The sequence below is a fragment of the Mercenaria mercenaria genome, chromosome 2, assembly GCF_021730395.1.
Source record: "Mercenaria mercenaria strain notata chromosome 2, MADL_Memer_1, whole genome shotgun sequence".
NCBI lineage: Eukaryota > Metazoa > Mollusca > Bivalvia > Venerida > Veneridae > Mercenaria > Mercenaria mercenaria.
In genome coordinates this window covers 61,538,199-61,562,796 of record NC_069362.1, presented here as the reverse complement: position 1 = coordinate 61,562,796, position 24,598 = coordinate 61,538,199, and the positions used below count along the sequence as shown (strand labels likewise).

At 37.7% G+C, this 24,598-nt stretch overlaps 1 protein-coding gene and 1 long non-coding RNA gene across 2 annotated transcripts in view; one reads left to right on the top strand and one right to left on the bottom strand.

Moving 5' to 3' along the window:
• Positions 1-24,319, bottom strand: part of LOC123564082 (uncharacterized) — a 75,927-nt gene extending 51,608 nt beyond the window's left edge. Inside the window, exon 1 of the long non-coding RNA XR_008369850.1 lies at positions 24,178-24,319. This is a non-coding gene — a long non-coding RNA (uncharacterized LOC123564082). The remainder of the gene's footprint in view (positions 1-24,177) is intronic.
• On the top strand, positions 120-18,864 carry LOC123562778 (transcription intermediary factor 1-alpha-like). Its single transcript, XM_053536718.1, has 2 exons — positions 120-280; positions 16,598-18,864. The coding sequence occupies exon 2, from the start codon at positions 16,605-16,607 to the stop codon at positions 18,048-18,050; it is 1,446 nt and encodes a 481-aa protein (XP_053392693.1). The 5' UTR covers positions 120-280; positions 16,598-16,604; the 3' UTR covers positions 18,051-18,864.
• Positions 24,320-24,598: the final 279 nt, after the last annotated feature.

Here is a 24,598-nt window from a genome sequence, read left to right as displayed (position 1 = left end):
AATAATAAGCAGGTTTGTAATCTTCACCATATCAAATTTCAAGTAGATCTTCCACTGCATGTAGTTATTCCATGAAAGGAAATATAAATCCCTGGTCTTGTTAAAACTAGTTCAGTTGTTTACAGTCTATCATAATTCAATATTTCAATCCATATAAATATTCACCTTTGTGATGTGTCCCTGAGAATGACAAACTTGCTCTTAAGAATATCTCTAAAGAAATTGGACCATCTAATTTCACAAGAAGATAGTTAAAGCAAAGGAATTATTATTTTTAAAGGTATTTGTTGGATTTCTTGTTTTTTTGTTTGTTCTGGGTTTAATGCTGTTTTTCAACAGTATTTAAGTTATGTAAGAGCGGGTTTTGGATATCTTTATAACTCAAAATATATCTTAATTAGAATCTGAAATTGGTCAAAATTTAGAACACAGCTACTGGCAAATATACTGGCTAGAAACCACTTTATGGACAGAATTTGATGTTTTTTATCCGTCATCACTGTGAAATTAACAACTTACCTTACAAAAACTTTTTGCTACATCCAGAAATATACAGGTCAGTTAATACTACTCATTGTTGTGAAATAATTATATATTTACCAGTGGCTTAATTTAGTTTATAACAAGAGCTGTCTGATGACAGCGCGCTCGACTATTCGAAGAATTGATTGAATAACGGGGTCAAAATATTAACATAGATATTCAGACAAAAGAAAAAAATAGATTAGACAATGTTCCAGTATTTGTGGATTTCGATAAGTCATGCACTAAATGGCAATGTGTGAACTAATTTCAAAGTCCAACAAGAGTGCCAGAATGTCACAATATACGCCCGTCACAGCAAATTTCTTTACTCTAGCTGCTGTATTGCAAATGAATTTTAATTTTGTGGTTGTTTAGTAATCATTGTAAGTCTTTTGTTTTCCTAAGTCTACAAAAAAAATTCCCTACCAGGTAGAGATACCTTAAAATACACCTAAAATTTGAAAGTAACATCTATGTTGTACCACAGAAAAGTGGTCTTGGTTTTTCCCTATGGTCAATTATAAAAAAGTTACAATATAAGTTATTTATAGTAACAACTAAGGGAAGTTAATCTTAAAAAAAAAATATAAAAAAAATAAAATCCCCCCAAAAAATGTAAGTCCATACAAAAGTCTTCACCAGGTAGAGATTGGTCAAAATACACCTCAAAATTGGATGTAGCATGCATGTTGTACTACAGAAAAGTGGTCTCGATTTTTCCCTACGACTAGTAATGAAGAAGTGACAATATAAGCTATTTATAGTAACAACAAAGGGAAGTAATTCTAAAGAAAGGAACTGTGCATGACACTTCCTCTCATGATGGTGTATAATTGTGCCAAGTTACATCAAAATCCCTCCATGCATGAAGAAGAAATGCTTCGGACAAAGTCATTCTTGTATCTGACCTTTGGCCTCTAAGTGTGGCCTTGACCTTTGACCTAGGGACCTGGTTCTTGCGCATGACACTCCGTCTCGTGGTGGTGATTATTTGTGCAAAGTTATATCAAAATCCCTCTATGCATGAAGAAGAAATGCTCCGGACAAGGTTTTCATTCTTGTATCCTTTGACCTCTAAGTGTGACCTTGACCTTAGACCTAGGGACTTGGTTCTTGCGCATGACACTCCGTCTCGTGGTGGTGAACATTTGTGCCAAGTTATATCAAAATCCCTCCATGCATGAAGAAGATATGCTCCGGACAAAGTTTTCTTTCTTGTATCCTTTGACCTCTAAGTGTGACCTTGACCTTAGACCTAGGGACCTGGTTCTTGCGCATGACACTCCGTCTCATGATGATGAACAATTGTGCCAACTTTCATCAAAATCCCTCCATGCATGAAGAAGATATGCTCCGGACAAAGTCATTCTTGAATTTGACCTTTGACCTCTAAGTGTGACCTTGACCTTAGACCTAGGGATCTGGTTTTTGCGCATGACACTCCGTCTCATGATGTTGAACAACTGTGCCAAGTTTCATCAAAATCCCTTCATGCATGCATAAGATATGCTCCGGACAAAGTCTGTGGACGCCGCCCCCCCCCCCCCCCCCCCCCCCCCCCCGCGTATCAAACGGGCCATAAGTCAGCCAAAATAGTTGTCAGAGTTATGTACTCTTGTTTACAGATGGAAATCATAATGATAAACAAGTGTTCAAAGTTTAAAAGCTATATATCAAATAGTTTTGACAAAATATAGACTTGTATGAAAACAGAACAGATTTCCAAGTCCAAAAAGGGCTGTAATTCAGCCAAAATAGATGATAGAGTTATATACTCTTTCCTACAGATATAGACTATTATACTGAATAAGTGATAAAAGTTTCAAAGCCATATGGCAAACACTTTACACAAAATATGAACTGGTACGAAAAACTTAACCAAGATTTCTAAGTAGAAAGGGGCCATAATTCAGCCAAAATCCTCGATGAAGTTATGTACATTTGCCTATAACTGGTCATGGTGATAGTAAACAAGTGTTGAAAGTTTCAAAGCTTTATCTCAAAAGACTTTGCCAAAATATGAACTGGTACCAAAAACTTAACCAAGATTTCTAAGTCAAAAAGGGCAATAATTCAGCCAAAATTCTTGATGGAGTTATGTGCTCTTGCCTATAACTGAACATGGTGATGGTAAACAAGTGTTGAAAGTTTCAAAGCTTTATCTCAAAAGACTTTGTCAAAATATGAACCGGTACGAAAAACTTAACCAAGATTTCAAAGTCAAAAGGGGCCATAATTCAGCCAAAATCCTTGATGGAGTTATGTACTCTCGCCTGTAACTAGACACGGTGATGCTAAACAAGAGTTGAAAGTTTCAAAGCTTTATCTCAAAAGACTTTGCCAAAATATGAACTGGTACGAAAAACTTAACCATGATTTCTAAGTCAAAAGGGGCCAGCATTCGGCCAAAATCCTTGATAGAGTTATGTGCTCTTGCCTATAACTGGCCATGGTGATGGTAAACAAGTGTTGAAAGTTTCGAAGCTTTATCTCAAAAGACTTTGTCAAAAAGTGGACTGGTACGAAAAACTTAACCAAGGTGTGACGCCGACGCCGTGGTGAGTAGGATAGCTCTATTTATTCTTCGAATAGTCGAGCTAAAAAGTGTTACTTTTTCATACAAAGAGAACCAGTTTCTGGACAAACCTTTTGTGCTGAATTAATTAGTGTACAGGTAGATAGAGCAACACAAGAGCTCCACCAAGCAGGGCAATAGTAACGCCCATAGGGTTATATCAGAGGAGGACAGAAGCAAAATTTAAAGAAAAAGCAAAATTTAAAGATTTTTTTTCTTGGTGTGGCATGTGAGGGGTCGGGAGGGTTGGGGAGCAGGCTGTGTCTTGATGACAGTATACAAAAGGGCGAGAAACTAAATGAAAAAAAAAATTGCCGGGGCTTGGGGAAGTGGGGTAGTGGATGTTCTAACACTGCACTCCCTCTCACTGATCTCAATCAATGTGTAAAGTACAAAGTCAATAGCTTACATAGTATTTGAGTTATGCCCAAGACAAGGTTTTCAAAAAAAGGGAGGTAATTCAACAAGAGCTGTCACAGCAGACAGCACACTTGATTGTGTCCATGCTAGATAGTGAAACTGGGCACATCTGAGGAAGCTGGAGCTGTCACTCTCCAATTTGGATGAAGATATTTGACAATAACTTAAATCTGTGTCAAATGTATTCAGTTATAACAGAGACAGAGAGGTGTATAAAAACATTAAATAACTATACAAGAGGGTCATGATGACCCTGGATCGCTCACCTGAGTAATATGAGCTATATATTTCAAATGTCAAACTGATGATTTTTAGAAATTTTTTGGAAATTTTCAGATGTACAATCAAGTAACCCCTGGGGCTGGGCCAATTTAACCTCGGGGGTCATGATTTGAACACAGTTTGTAGAAGTCTACTAGGCAATGTTACATATCAAATATCTAAGACTTAGGCCTTCTGGTTTATTTTTAGCAAATTTATGAAGATTTCCCTTTGTACAATCAAGTAACCCCTGGGGCGGGGTCAAGATTTGAACAAATTTTGTAGAGGTCCACTAGGCAATGCTACATGTAAAATATCTAAGCTCTAGGCCTTCTGGTTTATTTTGAGAAAATTTTGAAGATTTTTCTATGTACAATCAAGTAACCCCAGGCGGGGTCAATTTTGACCCCGGGGGTCATGTTTGAATAAATTTTGTAGAGGTCCACTAGGCAATGATACATGTGAAATATCTAAGCTCTAGGCCTTCTGGTTTATTTTTAGAAATTTTTTGAAGATTTTCCTATGTAAAACCAAGTGACCCCTCAGGCGGGGTCATGATTTGAAAATTTTTTGTAGAGGTCCACTAGGCAATGCTACATGTGAAATATCTAAGCTCTAGGCCTTCTAGTTTATTTTTAGAAAATTTTGAAGATTTTTCTATGAACAATCAAGTAACCCCATGGCTCAGGGTCAATTTGACCCCAGGGGTCATGATTTGAACAAATTTTGTAGAAGTCTACTAGGCAATGCTACATGTCAAATATCTTAAGATCTAGGCCTTCTGGTTTATTTTTAGAAAATTTTTGAAGATTTTCCTATGTAAATTCAAGTGACCCCGGGGGTCATGATTTGAAAATTTTTTGTAGAGGTCCACTAGGCAATGCTACATGTCAAATATCTAAGCTCTAGGCCTTCTGGTTTATTTTAAGAAAAATTTTGAAGATTTTCCTATGTAAAATCAAGTGACCCCTGGGGCGGGGTCAATTTTGACCCCAGGGGTCATGATTTGAAATTTTTTTGTAGAGGTCCACTAGGCAATGCTACATGTGAAATATCTAAGCTCTAGGCCTTATGGTTTATTTTTAGAAAATTTTGAAGATTTTCCTATGTAAAATCAAGTGACCCCTGGGGGGGGGGTCAATTTTGACCCCGCGGTCATGATTTGAAAAATTTTAGTAGAGGTTCACTAGGCAATGCTATATGTCAAATATCTAAGCTCTAGGGCTTCTGGTTTTTGAGAAGAAGATTTTTTTAAGATTTTCCTATGTAAAATCAAGTGACCCCTGGGGCGGGGTCAATTTTGATCCTGGGGTCATGATTTGAATAAATTTGGTAGAGGTCCACTAGGCAATGCTTCAAACCAAGTATCTAAGCTCTAGGGCTTCCGGTTTTTGAGAAGAACATTTTTAAAGTTTTTCCTTTCGGTTGCCATGGCAACCAGAGTTCTGCATGGAATTCAATTCTTTGAACAGTTTTTGTAGAGCTTCACCCAAGGAACATTCCTGTGAAGTTTGGATGAAATTGGCCTGCGGTTTATGAGGAGATGTCGTTTAAAGTAAAAGTTTACGGACGGACAACGGACGACAGAAGACGGACGATGAGTGATCAGAAATAGGGACATAATTCATAGAAAATTTCTGCAAAAGTAATGCATCATGACATTGTGTCATATCATGTGACTTATATTGTGGGGCAACTATTTGAAGTTTGAATCAAATAAGTGTGACAGAGCAGAAGTGCATCGCAACTTGAACCTGAAATTCTAGTATAAAGTGGGCATAACTCATAGCATTTTGGTGCCAGCATCATGAACATTGTGTCATAGGATGTGGGTGACCATGTGGAACAACTGAGTGTTTGATAAAAATTCATTTAGTAACAACTGAGATATAGTGAAAAAGCATAAAAAATAAACTGAAATTCTAAGACAAGAGGGTCATGATGACCCTGGATCGCTCATCTGAGTAACATGAGCTACATGTTTCAAATGTCAAACTGATGTAACGCTAAAATATTAGTCACATTCATGGTCACTGAAAGTCAGTTTTAAGATCGGTGTGCAAAGCTGTATTTGTCATCCAAATTTCAAAGCTCTATCTTAAAAAACAAAAAAGTAGGTCAGTAGGTCAAGGTCAACATCAAGTGACCCCTAATTACTTGGTGTCATCAGGTAATTATAATAAAACAGTCTAGGAAATATGATCAGAAAATTTTTAAAGTATTTTTTCTATATAACACAATGTCATATAACAAGTGACACCCGGGGCAGGGCCTTTTTTCACCCCAGGGGCATAATTTAAACATTCTTGTTAGAGAACCACTAGGCAATGCTACACACCAAGTATCAAAGGCCTAGGCCTTGAACTTTCAGACAAGATTAAAAAAAAAATCCTATATAAGTCTATGTAAAACTTGGGACCCCCGGGGTGGGCCACTTTGCACCTCAGGATAATAATTTGAATAATTTTGGTAGAGGACCATAAGGCAATGCTACATACCAAATATCAAAGGCCTAGGTCTTGTGGTTTCAGAAAAGAAGATTTTTAAAGTTTTTTTCCTATATAAGTCTATGTTAAATTGGGACCCCGGGGCTGGGCCTCTTTTCACCCTAGGGTAATAATTTGAACAATCTTGGCAGAGGACCACCAGGCAATGCTACATACCAAATATCAAAGGCCTAGGTCTTGTGGTTTAAGCCAAGATTTTTAAAGTTTTTTTCCTAATCAAGTCTATGTAAAACTTGGGACCCCCGGGGCGGGGCCTCTTTTCACCCCAGCGGCATAATTCGAACAATCTTGGTAGAGGACCACTAGATGATGTCACATACCAAATATCAAAGCCCTATTCCCTGTGGTTTTTGAAAAGAAGATTTTCAAAGTTTTTTTTTTTTTTATATAAGTCTATATAAACCATGTGACCCCCTGGGCTGGGCTATATTTGACATGGCAACCAGAGTTTTGTATGGAGTTCATTTCTTGACTAACTTTTAATGAGGATCATGCAAGGAACATTCCTGTGAAGTTTCATCAAAATTGGACTGGTGGTTTAGACTGGGAGGTGTTGACGGATGCCGGACGGATGATGCCGGACCCCCAACAATCACTGATCACAAAAGCTCACCCTTGAGCACTTTGTGCTCAGGTGAGCCAAAAAAGGGGACATAAGTCACTAGATATTTGTACCAGAATTATGGACCTTGTGTCATATGGTGAGGACGACAATGTGGAAGAAGTATTTTAAATAACAAAGATTAAGTGAAAGTGCACCAACATTAACCTGAAATTCTAAGTAAAAAGGGGACATAGTTCATGAAATATTGGTGCCAGAGTTATGGCCCTTAGGGGGATTTATTACTTGCTAGAAACTTAGAAAGTTGTTGAATAATGGTGATATCACAGAGGCACAGACCACCAAATTCCTTCAGGCTGCACTCTAATTCTACATAGATTCTGCAGTGAATGTAATTTAAACTTTTCCATTTAACGATCAGGTGCTGATGCATGCTAAGTTGATTGACTTTGAAACCAGGCTAGACTCTTCATTTGACTCTGTGGAATTCTTTGTTGAGAAATTTCCTAAAGTTTTATCATTCAGCACAAAAGAAATGGATATGTTAATGGAACAATGTCGTAATTACCAATTACTGGATGATCTCTAATGTGACATTAAATCTCAAGTAACTCTTCTTAAGGAATTTGCAGATGGTACCTAAAGGGAGCACATAAGAATGGACATGCTCTGGTGTATCAACATGAAAGAGGAATTCCCTTTTTTATTCAAAGTTGCAATGGTAGTTTATCTTCTGCCCCATAGTAATGCCGAAGAAGACAGAGTGTTTAGTATGGTTAGGAAAACCAAAACTGATTTTAGAGTATCACTGCAGTCTGACGGCTCTCTAAGTTTCATTCTAACTGTCAAGTTAAATAACAGAAAGCAATCTCACTTATATGAACATTCCTCTGAAGTGATTGAGAATTTCAAGAAAGTGGCCTGGGAATTCAACAAAGAACATCAGCATAAGTCTAAGTAACTTGGTCAGTCTTAGAAATTGGTCAGGTCTAACGAGATGATCCTTAACTGAAACAGTATTGAAGTATAAATACTGCTGTATTAAAATAGTTATAATGCTTAGTTTTTTATGCATTATTAAAGTATTAAACAAAACTAATGTATTAAAAGTATTAAAGTATAAATGCTGCTGAATTAAGGCATGACCCACCTAATGGTGAATATTTCAAATGTTCAAAACAATGGGGTAGAAGTAAAACATGCCTACATTTCTTCCACATTATGTAATTTAAAGAGTAAAGGCAAAATAGAGATCTTTTACCGCACGTAACTCAGTATATTTAAAGATGTCCAACTTTGCCCCTTTCTCTTTCAGAGATAAATTCACTTTGAATGTATAGCAAGAAATCACTTAAAAAATGTATTTTCTTTTCACTTTTGTACTACAAATCAATAATAGGTCTTAAACAAGAAGCTACTTTCAATAAACGCTAGATGCCCCCAGTGGCATCCTTGTCGATAGATTTTGCACCTAAGTCCAAAACGAGGTCAAGGTCAAACTGAGGTCAGATGATGTTTGAAGATGAGGAATGGTCACAGTTTACGTCTGCATTAGTATCAATTCATTCTAGTAAGGGGTTTTGATGCTAGATGAAACAGTCCCATTTGGTTAACCAAGAGATGGCCCATATAAAGCAACCTAAGTCCAAAAATGAGGTCAAGGTCAAGGTCAAACTGAGGTCAGGTGATGTCTGAAGATGAGGAATGGTCACAGGTTACATCTGAATTAATATCAAGTCATTCTAGTAAGGGGTTTTGATGCTAGATGAAACAGTCCCATTTGGTTAACAAAGAAATGGCCCATATAAATCAACCTAAGTCCACAAATGAGGTCACGGTCAAGGTCAAACTGAGGTCAGGTGATGTCTGAAGATGAGGAATGGTCACAGGTTACATCTGCATTAGTATCAAGTCATTCTAGTAAGGGGTATTGATGCTAGATGAAATGGTCCCATTTGGTTAACCTCGTACAGACAGACGAACGAAAGAATGAACCGACGGACAGACAGGTCAATCACTATATGCCTCCCGCATCAGTAGATGCTGGGGGCATAAAAAAGTAAAATCTTACTAGAAAAGAAGAGGGCCAAGATGGCTGATGCCAAGTTGGGTCTAGGTCGCTCAACTGAGTAACACACCAGAACAGTGTAAACATGTTTGACCTAGTGATTTCATGGAGATAACTATTCTGACCATTTCGTTACAATAGGACCAAAAATGTGCCCTCTTTGAGTGTAAAGAAGCATTTTCTTTGATTTGCCCTATTTTTTACCCCACATGACCCAGATTCTTCCAAGATTTCATAAAGCAAATCATTCCGATAAAGAGTCAAGAAGATTGGAGCAACAAGAGCTGTCAGTGGACAGCGCGCTTGACTATTCTCAGTGCTTGATAGTATAATTTAAGCAATGAGTAAAACTTTAACATTACAGTAAGCATATTCTAAGTCAAAAAAAGGCCATAATTCAGTCAAAATGCTTGATAGAGTTGCCTCCTCCTTTTTACAGACTGGGGTCATGATGGTAAACAAGTATGCAAAATATGAAAGCAATATCTCGATGGACTTTGAAAATATTTGGGGTGGTACGCAAACTTTAACATTTATTCTAAGTCAAAAAGGGGCCATAATTCAGTCGAAATGCTTGATAGAGTTGCCTCCTCTTTTTAACAAACTGCGGTCATGATGGTAAACAAGTATGCAAAATATGAAAGCAATATCTCAATGGACTTATATTTGGGGTGGTACGCAAACTTTAACAGTTGTGTGACGCTCACGCACACGCTAACGCTCACGCCGACGCGAGTAGGATAGATCCCCTACTCTTCGAATAGTCGAGCTGAAAAACAAGAAAGTAGGTCAGTAGGTCAAGTGACCCTAATCACTTGGGGTCATCAGGTAATTAAGCAGTCTAAGAAATATGATCAGATAATTTTTTAAGTATTTATTCCTATATAACTCATATAACAAGTGACCCCCAAGGGCGGGGCCTCTTTTCACCCCAGGGGCATAATTTGATCAATCTTGTTACAGGTCCAAACGTACCAAATATCAAAGGCCTAGGTCTTGTAATTTCAGACAAGAAGATTTTTTAAGTTTTTTCCTACAGAAGTCTATGTAAAACTTGGGACCCCCGGGGTGGGGCCTCTTTTCATCCCTGGGGCATAATTTGAACAATTTTCATAGAGGACCACTAGATGATGTCACATGCCAAATATCAAGGCTCTATGCCTCGCAGTTTTGGACAAGAAGATTTTTAAAATTTTTCCTTTTAGTTGCCATGGAAACCAGAGTTCTATATGGAATTCAATTCTTTGAACATTTTTTAAATTGGGCACCCAAGGATCATTCCTGTGAAGTTTGGTGTAATTCTGCCCAGTGGTTTTCAAGAAGAAGTTTTTTTTATGAAAATGTTGAAGGACACACGACACACAACGGAAGATGGACGACTGACGACGAACGACGGACATTGCACAGTCACAATAGCTCACCATGAGCCTTTGGCTCAGGTGAGCTAAAAAGTAGCCCCTAGAATGTGAACAAGCATTTCCTTTGATTTGACCTGATAACCTAGTTTTTGAAATCACGTGACCTAGATAAAAATTCATTTGAGACTTTATGGAGACAAACATTCTGACCAAGTTTCATGCACATCAAATACAAAATACAGCCCCTATTGCATACACATGGTTTTTCTTTTATTTGACCAGGTGACCTAGTTTTTGATCCCAGATGACCCAGATTAAAACTTCACATGGATTTCATAAAAAAAAATCATACTGATCAAATTTCACGAATATCCTGTCAAATCTTCAGCCCCTATTGAACACATACAGTTTTTCTTTGATTTGACTGGGTCACCTAGTTTTGACCCCACGTGACCTAGATTTGAACTTGACCTATAAGCCATCAAGACACTTATTCTGACTAATTCTCATGAGTTTCAAACTTAAACTGTGGAACCTAGAGTGTTAACAAGATTTTCCTTTGATCTGGCCTAATGACCTAGTTTTTGATCCCACATGACCCAGATTCAAACTTGGACTAAAGATTATTAAGATAAACATTCTGACTCAGTCTCATGAAGATAGGATAAGTGTGGCCTCTATCCTGTTAACAAGCTTTTCCTTTGATTTCACCAGGTGACCTAGTTTTTAACCCCACAAGACCCAGATTCTACTTTGACCTAGAAGTCATCAAGACAAACATTCTGACAAATTCTTGTGAGTTTCAAACTTAAACTGTGGACTATAGAGTGTTAACAAGATTTTCCTTTGATCTGGCCAACTGACCTAGTTTTTAATCCCACATGACCTAGTTTCAAACTTGACCTAGAAATCATCAAGACAAACATTTTGACCAAGTTACATAAAGCTTGGGTCACAACTGTGGCCTCTAGAGTGTTACCAAGGCAAATGTTGTCCCACGACTGATAGTAACGGACAATGACTGGTCACAATAGCTAACCTTGAGCATTTCTTGCTCAAGTGAGCTAAAAAGCAATATAAGGGGGAAACAAGGGTGCAGAATGTCACAATATACGCCCGTCACAGCAAATTTGTTTACACTAGCACCTGCATTTGCAAATGGAATTTTAATTTTCTAGTTGTTTACAATGTTGTTTTTTTTAGAAATTATTGTAATTCTTTTATTTTTCTAAGTCCACAAAAAAAATCCTTACCAGGTAGAGATACCTTAAAATACACCCAAAATTTGAAAGTAACATCAATGTTGTACCACAGAAAAGTGGTCTTGGTTTTTCCCTACAGTCAATTATAAAAAAGTTACAATTTAAGTTATTTATAGTAACAACTAAGGAAAGTTAATCTTTAAAGAGAAAAAAAAAAAAAAAAAAAAAAAAATCGAAAAAAAAAAATTACAAGTCCACACAAAAATCCTTACCAGGTAGAGATAGCTCAAAATACACCTCAGAATTGGATGTAACATGCCTGTTGTACTACAGAAAAGTGGTCTCGATTTTTCCCTACGACTTGTAATGAAAAAGTTACAATATAAGCTATTTATAGTAACAGCAAAGGGAAGTAATTCAAAAGAAGGGACCAGTGCATGACACTCCGTCTCATGATGGTGTACAATTGTGCCAAGTTACATCAAAATCCCTCCATGCATGAAGAAGAAATGCTCCGGACAAAGTCATTCTTGTATCTGACCTTTGACCTTTAAGTGTGACCTTGACCTTAGATCGAGGGACCCGGTTCTTGCGCATGACACTCCGTCTCATGCTTGTGAACATTTGTGCCAAGTTGTATCAAAATCCCTCAATGCATGAAGAAGAAATGCTCCGGACAAAGTTTTCATTCTTGTATCCTTTGACCTCTAAGTGTGACCTTGACCTTACCCCTAGGGACCTGGTTCTTGCGCATGACACCCCGTCTCATGATGGTGAACAATTTTGCCAAGCTACATCAAAGTCCTTTCATGCATGAAGAAGATATGCTCCGGACAAAGTTTTCATTCTTGTATCCTTTGACCTCTAAGTGTGTGACCTTGACCTTAGACCTAAGAACCTGGTTCTTGCGCATGACACTCCCTCTCATTATGGTGAACAACTGTGCCAAGCTACATCAAAATCATTCCATGCATGAAGAAGATATGCTCCGGACAAAGTCATTTTTGAATTTTTCATTCTTGTATCCTTTGACCTCTAAGTGTGACCTTGACCTTAGACCTAGGGACCTGGTTTTTGCGCATGACACTCCGTCTCATGATGATGAACAATTGTGCCAACTTTCATCAAAATCCCTCCATACATGAAGAAGATATGCTCCGGACAAAGTCATTCTTGAATTTGACCTTTGACCTCTAAGTGTGACCTTGACCTTAGACCTAGGGACCTGGTTCTTGCGCATGACACTCCGTCTCATGATGGTGAACAACTGTGCCAAGTTTCATCAAAATCCCTCCATGCATGTAGAAGATATGCTCCGGACAAAGTCTGTGGACGCCGCCCGCCTGCCCGCCCGCCCAACCGCCCATCCGCCCGCCAGGGGCGTTCCCATAATACGTCCCGTTTTTCAAACGGGCGTATAAAAATTGGTGGCAGAGGGGCTTGAACCTATGCCCCCTGAAAGCTTAGTCAAAGTAGGTTTATTGTAGGAATTGAATACTCTTCAAAAGGAGGTACACTATTACAGGGGTCATACCTTAAAGTAGTTAAAATGCATAAATTTTTATTTGTGGTCTGTTGTCATTGAAATGCTTATTAAACCGAGTACTCTCCCACCATGCTATGTTATATAATATATGAGTCACTTTGTCCCGCAATATTTGTTTATATAGGAGTCAGTTTGGCTTGTCCGTCCTTCTTGTGTACGGATTCCAAACAAGGCATATTTTATCAATCAGTACATCTGAATCACTTCATGTGGTAGGTAGGTCTATTTTGTGTTGAAAAAACTCAATTTTCCATTTGAAAGCGTTAACGGCTTAAGGGGGGCTTTGCCACCCCAGACCCCCTGACTGCCCCTTTGAACCCCGATCACACTCGTGGCCTTTAAAGAGCCTTGACAGCTATGTAAATCCCAAGTTTGAGTTCAATACCTTGAATAGTTAACAAGTTATGCTCCTGACACAAAATAAAATGGACAAATTTGATCTTTGAGCTTAATTTGTGACCTTAAAATGTGGTCGACAGACCCGTTCATGTGCCCTTCATATCATCTCATCGTCACCTACCTACATGCCAAGTCAATACCTTGCATGGTTATTTAGTTATGCTCATGACACAAAATGTGATGAAAAATTTTGACCTTATAGCTCAATTTGTGACCTTGGCCTACAGAACTGGTTCAAGCGTTCTGCACATCGTCTCATTTCCAACCACCTATATGCAGTTTAAAGTCAATACCTTTAATGGTTATAAAGTTATGCTCCTGACACAAATTAAGAAGGACGGACAGACGCATGCGACATCACAATATACGTCCCTTTTTTCTCTAAAACAAGTGTATAAAAAAACGCTTCAACATTAAAGTACAATATACAGCAAAACGAAGGGAATCTACCAGGCAAGATACTTTACTCACTATCTCCCTTGGATAGAAATTAAATGGCAAAGGCTCATTTTGACATTTGATTGTTAAAATACAGTTGATGTGTTTCTAGCAAATTATAGATTTTCTTGAACAGCATAATTAACATGAAAACTATATTAATTCATGTCATCTGCATTTGCTGGGATTTGAAGCACTATCATTTTTACGCCAAATTTAATGTAAACAAGCAAATTCGATGAATTGGTATCCCCCCCCTCCACCCCCCACCCCACAAAAGGGTTTGTGGTGAGAAATGGCAAAAATATATCCGGCAAAAAGTTAAGGATTTTAATAAGAAGCAAATAATTTCATTAGTCAAAATCAAATTAACAGAAAACAAATGTTTAATTAAAGAGTACATAATAAATGTATGATACTTTGATCCTGACTAAAGAATTTATTTTGAATGGGATATGCTTACTGTAATAAGCTTAGCTTTTAAAATTAAATGCAGTTAATTGAAATGTGAGGTGGGGGAATGGTACAACTTGCATGTTGATATTCATGGAAGTTTTGAAAAAACCCTAAAATAAGGCATGAAAAAAAAAAAATTTTTTTTAGGGGTGTGTGTGTGTGGGGGGGGGGGGGGGGGGGGGGGGGGGGGTGACCAAAGCAAGTGGGTGACCAGGTGTGGGTGAACAACTTCACATGTTAATAATAAATGTTCAGGGAAAAGAAATGAAAGAAATTTAATGAAATTCTGCCAAATGGTAAGTTTGTTATGTACAAATATGTGGATTTTTAGACAATTAAAGGGCAATAACTCTGAAGTTACAAAAGAAATCCATACGAAATTGTGTGTGCACAACCACATTATAGTGCTCTGAATTCTGTTTAAGTTTCATAGTTCTAGGTCAAATATATCAAAAGTAATGATGCAGAAATTGCCATATTTATAGTACCCTATATAGTTAACACTAGAAACTTCTAAGGGCCATAACTCTGGTGTTACTTGGGCAATCTGACTGAAACTTGATGGGCCCCATAACCTCATAGTGGCGACCATGTATATGATGTTTGTTTGAAAAAAATCTAAAATAAGGAATAATTTTTTTTTAATTTTTTTTTTGGAAGAGGGGGCTCGGTAGGGCGTGTGATCAAGGTAAGGGGGAGACCAGGTGTGGGTACACAATTTTTATACAATTAAAGGGCAATAACTCTTAATTTACTACATAAATCTAAACGAAATTGTGTATACACAACCACATTATGGTGATCTAAAGTCTGTTTAAGTTTCATAGTTCTAGGTCAAATATATCAAAAGTTATGATGCAGAAATTGCCATATTTATAGTACCCTACATAGTTAACACTAGAAACTTCTAAGGGCCATAACTCCGGTGTTACTAGGGCAATCTGACTGAAACTTGGTGGGCCGCAAAAACTCATAATGGTGAACAGGTATATGAAGTTTTATATAAATATTCCCAACCATTTCCTAGATATGGCTCCAGACGGATGGAAAGACAGAAGGAAGGATGAACAATGCCAAAACTATATCCCTCCGACTTTTGTCAGGGGATAACAAAACATTGTGCATGCAGGGTGCAATTTTCATGACCCGATGTATTAGAAAATTTTAGAAGGCATTATTACGTATAAATAGCTGCTTCACCTTGGCCTCCACGACAGCCTCTGTTATAATTGTATGAAGACTGCAGAAATTTGAAAATACTTTAAAACTTCTTGTCAGGGCTTCTTATCCTACAGATACCATCACAAACTTGAAAGTATAAAACTGGTATTACCCACAGGCTTGTGGTTGTCAATCAACTGTTAAGACTAGTTTGTGGTAGTAAATCAACTGGTATGAATCAACTGTTAAGACTCAGTCTGGTTTGTGCAAGTAAATGAACTAGTAACACTGTGAAAGTAAATCAACTGGTATAAAACATTGGTTTGTGGTAAGTAAATCAACTGGTAACACTGGTTGTGGTAGTAAATCAACTGGTAATACTGGTTGTGGTAGTAAATCAACTGGTAATACTTGTTTATGAAGAAAATGCCAAAAATAGTTGTTGGTATGTGAAATATAAAATAAACAAGAGCTCATAAAACACGAAATGCCCCCCTTAATGCACTCAGTAACTGCACAAGGAACAGAAATTATTTGGTCACTGTGCACTGGATGTTTGGTTGATGTACAGGCCTCAAATCAATAATTACGGGTCATTTACTGGTCATAAGTGACCTCTGTATCAAATGTGGTATTAGACCAAAGCATTATCTAGTTACCTGGCCAAAAAAGTTCTACTGTTCTGGGTCAATGTGACCTTGACCTTTGACCTACTGACCTCCAAATCAATAGGGGTTATTTTATGGTCATGATCAACCTCCCTATTAAGTTTCGTGATCCTAGGCCTGTTCTCAAGTTATCATACGGAAATGGTTCAACAATGTGACCTTGACCTTTGACCTACTGTCCTTAAAATCAATAGGGGTCATCTGCTGGTCATGATCAACCTCCCTATTAAGTTTCGTGATCTAAGGCCCAAGCATTCCTGAGTTATCATCTGCATACCGTCCGACCGAAATACCCACCGATCAACAGACATCTACAAAACAAAATACCCCTCCTTCTTTGAAGGGGGCCATACTTAAATTATTTATTACGAAAGGTCAAATTTTAACAGACAAAATGTGTTGGTCTAAGAACAGAATAAAGTTTTTTAAGTGTATATTTTGTTAATTTCAGATAGATCATGGCTGTCCCTGGTAAAAAAGCACCACAGAACTTATCTTCAACCCTGTCTCAAGGTTCTAGAGAAGATTTTGAAGTTTTCTGTCAGCCATGTGACAGAGATGACCTCAGGCTACCTGCCGCTGGGTACTGTGTAGACTGTGAAGAGCACCTGTGTGACTCGTGCTTTAACACCCACAGGAGACCAAAACCACTTCGACATCACAAACTTCTAGACAAAGACAGCATGCCACACACTCAAAGTCTTTCTACAATGTCTAGTTTTACTCATGTTGGACAGCCAGATGAACTTACAACTCCTTGCTATAAACACACCAAAGAAATGATCAAGTTCTACTGCCATGACCATAAAGCACTTCTATGCAGTGTATGTGTGACCCTTGACCATACACGTACATCCTGCCAGGTCGACTACATACCAGATATATCTGGACATATCATCAACAGTACTGAGCTCAAAGGTACTCTCAAAGAGCTTGACAAAATAACTGAGAAATGTCAGAAGATTACAGCATGTCTAAGGCAAATGGTTGCAAAATCAAACACTTCTTTGACAGATGTTCTCGCAGAAATAACAAAGTTTCGAGAAGAGATCAACCAAAGATTAGATGAACTTGAAAAGGAAGCTTCAGATGCAGCGAATGCCCTAAAACAAGAGAATGACACAAGGTTGAAAACTACAGAAGAAATTTGTAATGGTCTGATAAATTCTCTTAAAGCATCCTCTGATATTATAAAACACCTCAACATAACAAAGAAAGCAGACCGACTTTTCACTGAGCTTAAAAATGCTGACCAATTAATCCAAGATAGTGAAAAGAGAATGTTGCATGTAAAATGCACTGGAGTTACAAAAGAATACACATTTGATCCGAGTCAAGTCATTCAATCACTTCTTCAAAACAAGAAGTCACTAGGTACATTAACAGCTAAAATTCTAGAACAGCCAAGTCCTACTTCAACCCCAGCTTTAAAATCAAGGATAATATCACCTCAAAAAAACATCTGTGTCAAGATGTCAACAGATAAAGATGACTGTTGGATAGTGGGAATTGCAGCTTCTTTTCCAAACCAAATATTTTTAGTAGATTTTACCAATTTCTCAATTAAAATGACAGACACCAATAGTGAATCTATTCAACAACAGCTGAGCTTTGATGCACATCCATGGGATGTCACCACAATCACCAGAGATGAACTTGCTGTCACATTATCATGGAAGCAAACAATACAGTTGATATCCTACTCCTCAAACAGACTCTCTAAGAAAAACGAACTTAAAGTAGATGGAAAGTGTTATGGTATCAGTTATTGTCAAGGAAAACTTGCAGTAACATTTAGGTATCCTGCAAAACTGCAAATCATGAACTTGAAAGGCACTGTACTAGCAACAGTCATAACAAACTCAAATGGGGGAAAACATTTTTCAGAAACCCAAAATATGTGACCACCATCAGCAATGCTATCTATGTATCTGACTGTGGAATGCAGGCAGTTATCTGGTTAAATTGGCAAGGAGAACTAATAGGTAGCTATGAAGGAATGGGAGCTCCACATGGTATTGCCATGTTAGATGATGGATCATTCTATGTGAATGATATGCGAAAAGACAAATGTGACATACTCAATGTCACTGGTGACTGTAAAGAGAGTACAACTGAACTGAAGGATTTAGATTATCCTTGGTCAATATGCCTGTGTGAATCAAGCAGTACACTTTATGTCAGTAACTGCAGTAAAACCCAACAGGACAGAAACTTCATTCAAATCTACAAGCTATCATAACACAGAGAACAGAAATGATTTTGTTGACCATAACAAACCATTTAACAACATCAAAATTATGTAAAACATCAGCAAAAGTGAAGCTACTTAGATTAAAAGTCTGACCTATAATGCAAACCAGATATTTAGATTTCCTTCAAAATGCCGTCTTGCAAGTGCAGGTTGGAAATATAACAACCTGCCAAGCAATTTAAACTAACAACATTCTAATCAGTTTTTATACATGATTTCAAAAATATTCAAAACATTTTAAACATATTTTATCAAATAATAATTATTCAAAAAGTTACCAAAAAAAAACAAGTGAATGAAGTATTGCCATGCAATACACAGTCCCCTACTGGAAGGCACCTAACTTTCTCTACTGCAGTATAGCATAATGAACTGATATCTGTCAATGATGTATAAACAGTATTGTACTATATATACAGTATGCTATAAACAAAAGACTTGGATTAAAATTTGTATATATAAAACCCTATAGTTGTTTTCATATAGCATTTTTGGCCGATTATCAAAAAGGTAACATTATTTATAGTAAAACTCTTTACCAGGTAGAGATAGGTCAAAATACACCTAAAAATTGGATGTTACATGCACGTTGTACCACAGAACACTGGTCTCAATTTTTCCCTACGGTCTGTAATAAGTAAGTTACAATATAAGCTATTTATAGTAACAACAAAGGGAAATAACTCTAAAAAAAACAAGAGTGCCTCATGATGGTGAACATTTGTGCCAAGTTACATCCAAATCCCTCCATGCATAAAGAAGAAATGCTCCAAAGTCATTCTTGAATTTGGCATTTGACCTCTAAGTGTGACCTTGACCTTAGACCTAGGGACCTGGTTCTTGCGCACAACAATCTGTTTCATGATAGTGAACATTTATGCCAAGTTATATCAAAATTTCTCCATGCATATAGAAGAAGTGTTCCAAAGTCATTCTTGTATCTGTCCTTTGGCATCTGTGTGTGACCTTGACCTTCGATCTGAGGACTAGGTTCTTGTGCATGACACTCCCTCTCATAGTGGTGAACATTTGTGCCAAGTAATATTCAAATCCTGTTTTGCATGACAAAGTTATACACCGGACAGGAAAAATGTCCCATTAACCTTTGATCTCCAAGTGTGACCTTGACCTTTAAGCTAGAGTTCTGGGTGTTGGCATGACACGGCATTTCATCATGGGGAACATTTATGCCAAGTAATATTAAAATACCTTGATGGATGTCAAAGTTCTGGACCGAACAGGAAAAAAAAACCTATTGACCTTTGACCTCCAATTCTGACCTTGACCTTTTAGCTATGGGTCAGGGTTTTGCGCATGACACGTCATCTCATCATGGGGAACATATGTGCCAAGTAATATTAAAATACCTTCATGGATGGCAGAGTTATGGACTGGACACGAAACAGACCCTGTTCATGCCATGTTATCATTTGACTGCCAACTGTGACCTTGACCTTTGAGGTAGGGGTCTGAAAGTTATGCACGACCCATCATCTTATTATGAGGTACATTTGTGCCAAGTAATATTAAAATCCCTTCATGGATGGCAGAGTTATGGACCGGACAGGAAAGAATCCCCATTTGACCTTTGACCTCAAATTGTGACCTTGACCTTAAAGCTAGGGGTCCAGATTTTGCGCATGACGCGTCGTCTCATCATGGGGAACATTTGTGCCAAGTAATATTAAAATCCCTTCATGGATGACAGAGTTATGGACCGGACACGAAATTGCAGACGGAAGTTCCTACATACGGATACTTATGTGGCTATTCTTTTGTTCTCTCTATTGTTCTTTTAGCCATGTAAGAGAAAAATAGCCACATAAAAGCCTTATGGAATGAATGACATCAAAGAATAAGTACAGTTACCTATTGTTCCTATAGCCACCTAAGTATGCAAATGTGACCACGGACGGACGGACCGTTGGACAGATTGACGGACGGAAAAGCGCATTCCTATAGTCCCTGAAACTGGTTTTCAACCAGTAGGGAACTAATAATCTGTACAAATCGAATGTGGTTTGATGGTCTTAGATACTGAGCCGCCATGGGGAAATATACTAGTAAATTGGTGGTAAACGGAAATATTTTCACAAAAAGAACTTGATGACCTTGTATCAAATGTGTTTTTTTTCTCTCAAATCATAGCACTAACATAAATATTTTAGGGTCAAAGAGACAGACAGTTACTTTACAAAAGATGTGATCAACTCTGGTAGTAATCTAAAGATTTTGCTAGATTGTCAGCAGGCTAAAGGTTAAGGATTAACCTCTCACACTGATAGAGGGACATATCAAATGATGGAATTATGAATCAAATTTGTTACAAAAAGTAAAACCTGTTCAATCTATAAAGTCTGAGAGGTTTTGTTGGCTTAATTAGACCAGGAAGTAGGCAGGGATTTAATTTCTATTAATCTAAACATTACAATAGTTTTCCTAAATACAGACAGGTCTTCTAATTAAGTTTCAAGCATAATTCTCTTAACCTTTAGCCTGCTGGCAGCAAATGATTTTGCTTTTGCAACCAGTGCTGACCAATATTAGCCTGCACAGATCACAAAATGGAAGGCTCAAACCTTCAACCTTGAGTTATGACCTTGACCTTGAGCACACATGGCTGACTCATATGAGTTCTGCACATTCTCTTGATGATGTGATCATCTGACCTAGGGCTGAAAGGAATACACTAAGGGGCGAATATGATATGTATCATGAATACTGGGTGCACATACCAATATTTATTCATGAATATGAATTTTATACTAAGAACGTCACTGAACATTATGTGGTTTATGCCAACAATATATTACAGTCTGCTGACTAGGTTATAGTTATAGTACTTACTGGGTACTCGAAACACTGTGAACTAATACTGTTCAAAAGTAAAACAAGAGCTGTCACTATTGGTGACAAATGCCCCGAAGTAGGCCCAAGAATGCCACAGTTGTATTCGCAAAAAAATACATATAATTTTGTGACCTTGGCCTAAGAGGCCTCGGTCATAAGTGTGACACATCTTCTCAATATGGTTAACATTTGTGTCAAATTATTTTCAAATTGCTTGATAAATGGCAGAGTTATGGACCAGAAAAGAAACACCTTTGACTTCTAAGTGTGACCTTGACCTTGGAGCTAGGGGGTTTGGGTCTTGCACATGACACCTCATCTCATTATAGGGAACATTTATGCCAAGTTATTTCAAAATCCCTTCATCAATGGCAGAGTTATGGACTGGACAAGAAACAAACCATGTTAACCTTTGACTTCTAAGTGTGACCTTGACCTTGGAGCTAGGGGGTCTGGGTCTTGCACATGACACATCGTCTCATTATGGTAAACATTTATGCCAAGTTCTTTCAAAATCCCTTTATGGATAGCAGCGTTATGGACCGGACACGAACAGACATGTTAAACTTTGACCTCTAAGTGTGACCTTGACCTTGGAGCTAGGGGTCTGGGTGTTGTGCATGACATTTTGTCTCATTATGATGAACATTTATGCAAAGTTATTTCAAAATCCCTTCATGAATGGAAGAGTTACAGCCCGGACAAGAATTTACCGGATGCACGCACGGACTCACGGACGCACAGTGCGATTTTAATATGCCCACCTTCGGGGGCATAAAAAACTAGAAATGTGTCACAGACACAGATGCCCCCGCAACATGAGAAAGGTCACATGCATAAGTTATTTATAGTAACAACTAAGGGAAGTTAATCTTTCGAAAACAAGAGGGCCATGAAGGCCCTGTATCGCTCACCTGATCTACTGACCTAAAGATCATCAAGATTAACATTCTGACCAAGTTTCATTAAGATATGGTCATAAATGTGGTCTCTAAAAAGTTAACTAGCTTTTCCTCTGATTTGACCTGGTGACCCAGTTTCTGACCCCACATGACCCAGATTCAAACATGACCAAGATCACCAAGATTAACATTCTGACTAAGTTTCATGAAGATACAGTCATAAATGTGGCCTCTAGAGTGTTAACAAGCTTTTCCTTTGATTAAAGCTAATGACCTAGTTTTTAACCCCAACTGACCCAGATTTGAACTCGACCTGTAGATCATCAAGATCAACATTCTGACCAAGTTTCATTAAGATATGGTCATAAGTGTGGCCTCTACAGTGTTACAGTGTTAACTAGCTTTTCCTTTGATTTGACCTGGTGACCTATTTTTTATCCTACATGACCCAGATTCAAACTGGACCTTGAGACCATCAAGATTAACATTCTGATTAAGATTTCATGAAGACACAGTCATAAATGTCGCCTATACAGTGTTAAAAAGCTTTTCCTTTGATTTGACCTGGTGACCTAGTTTTTGACCCCAAATGACCCAATATCTAACTCGTCCAAGACTTTATTGAGGGTAACATTCTGACCAAGTTTCATTAAGATTGGGCCAATATTGTGACCTCTAGTGTTAACAAGAGGGCCAAAATGGCCCTATATCGCTCACCTGTTATCATTGCACTTAAGGACAAGAAGGTCAAAAAATCATAATCAAGATCAATCAAAAGAATTATGAGAAAATGTAGTTGAAATTTTCTTAAAGTTACTTCAAATAAAATTATTTTCAAATCAGGCCAGTAGTTTCATGCCTTAAGGATTACATCAGAGGAGGTTAGGAGCAAAATTTTGACTGATGAAGCCCAAAGGACAGGAACAACAAAGGGAAGAAATTAAAAATAAATATAAGTCCTCAGAAAAAAACCTAAGTCTAAAGGACAGGAACAACAAAGGGAAGAATTTAACCAAAATTTAAATTTTTTTTTACAAGGTACAGATATGTCAAAATACACCTAAAAATTGGAGGTACCATCCATGTTGTACCACAGAAAAGTGGTTTCGGTTTTTCCCTATGGCCTATAATAAAAAAGTTTCTTAAATAAGCTAATTTATAGGAACATAAAAGGGAAGTAATTAAAAATATTTATTGTAAGTGAACAAAAGGATCTGCCAAATAAAAACAAGAGCACTGCAATTGACGCAAATGCAGAGCAATATACACACAAAACAAAGTCATATGACCTTTGACCCCTAAGTGTGACCGTGACCTTGAAGTGAACCAACCAAAACATGCGCTCTGCACATTGTTTCGATGAGATGAACATTTGTGTCAGGTTTCTTTGAAATCCTTCAAGGGATTCAAGAGTTACAGAGCGGAAGGGAAATTGCTAACCAACAGACATACAGACAGACAGGGGCCATAACTCTGGAACCCATAATGGGATCTGGCCAGTTCAAGAAAGGAACCGAGATCTTATGGTGATACAAGTTATATGTAAGTTTGGTTAAAATAAAATCATAAATGAAACCACTATCGTGCAGACAAGAAATTGTTGACGGACGCACACACGCACAGACGACGGACGACGGATGAAGGGTGATCACAAAAGCTCACCTTGTCACTGTGACAGGTGAGCTAAAAAGGATTTCTCTCTATCTGTTCTGGGGGCTTTATCTCACTCTGACCCTCTTGCAGATCGCTCTGTGTCTGTGTCTGTACTAGTAGAGGATGAATTTCACGCACTGTGTCAAGTTTGCTGCATGTAAAGCGCCTTTTAATGTGTTTATCATGAAAAGGGCGCTATATAAATCTGGTATAATAATACATTATGTAATAATAATAATATTAATTTTAATTCAACTTGATCAATAGACCAAGCTGTCTGCAAGTTGGGTGGACCTTTCAAATATTTACTATAGCCAAACTAAGTGGATCATCATCTGTACAGACTTTAAGAACAACCCAAGATATATCTACCTGTGCTTTCTGTTGCTGTCTTTTCCATTTCACTGTTTGTTTTTTCAACATCTATTTCTAGTAACTACTTGTTGAGACTATGTTGCTGCACATCAAACATCATCAGACAAATTACAGCTAGGTTTCTCATGTGCCTATCTTCCTCCTGGCAAAAAAAGAATACAAATAAAACAAAACTGATAAGCTACAGGCCTTATAACAAAACGGTTTGTGTGTTGATCTATAAAATGTAATGGATGTATGTAAAAACATTCTGCCTTCACAGTGGACCATAATACAAAACAAGCAATGACAGCACGCTCTACTATTTGAAGCCTTTCCACCTAATACTAGCTGAACCAAATGTTCTTGAAAAAGAGGCTAATTTTGCTACAATGTAAGCAAGAGTAATGAACCTTGCCACAAGTGGTCATTCCATGAC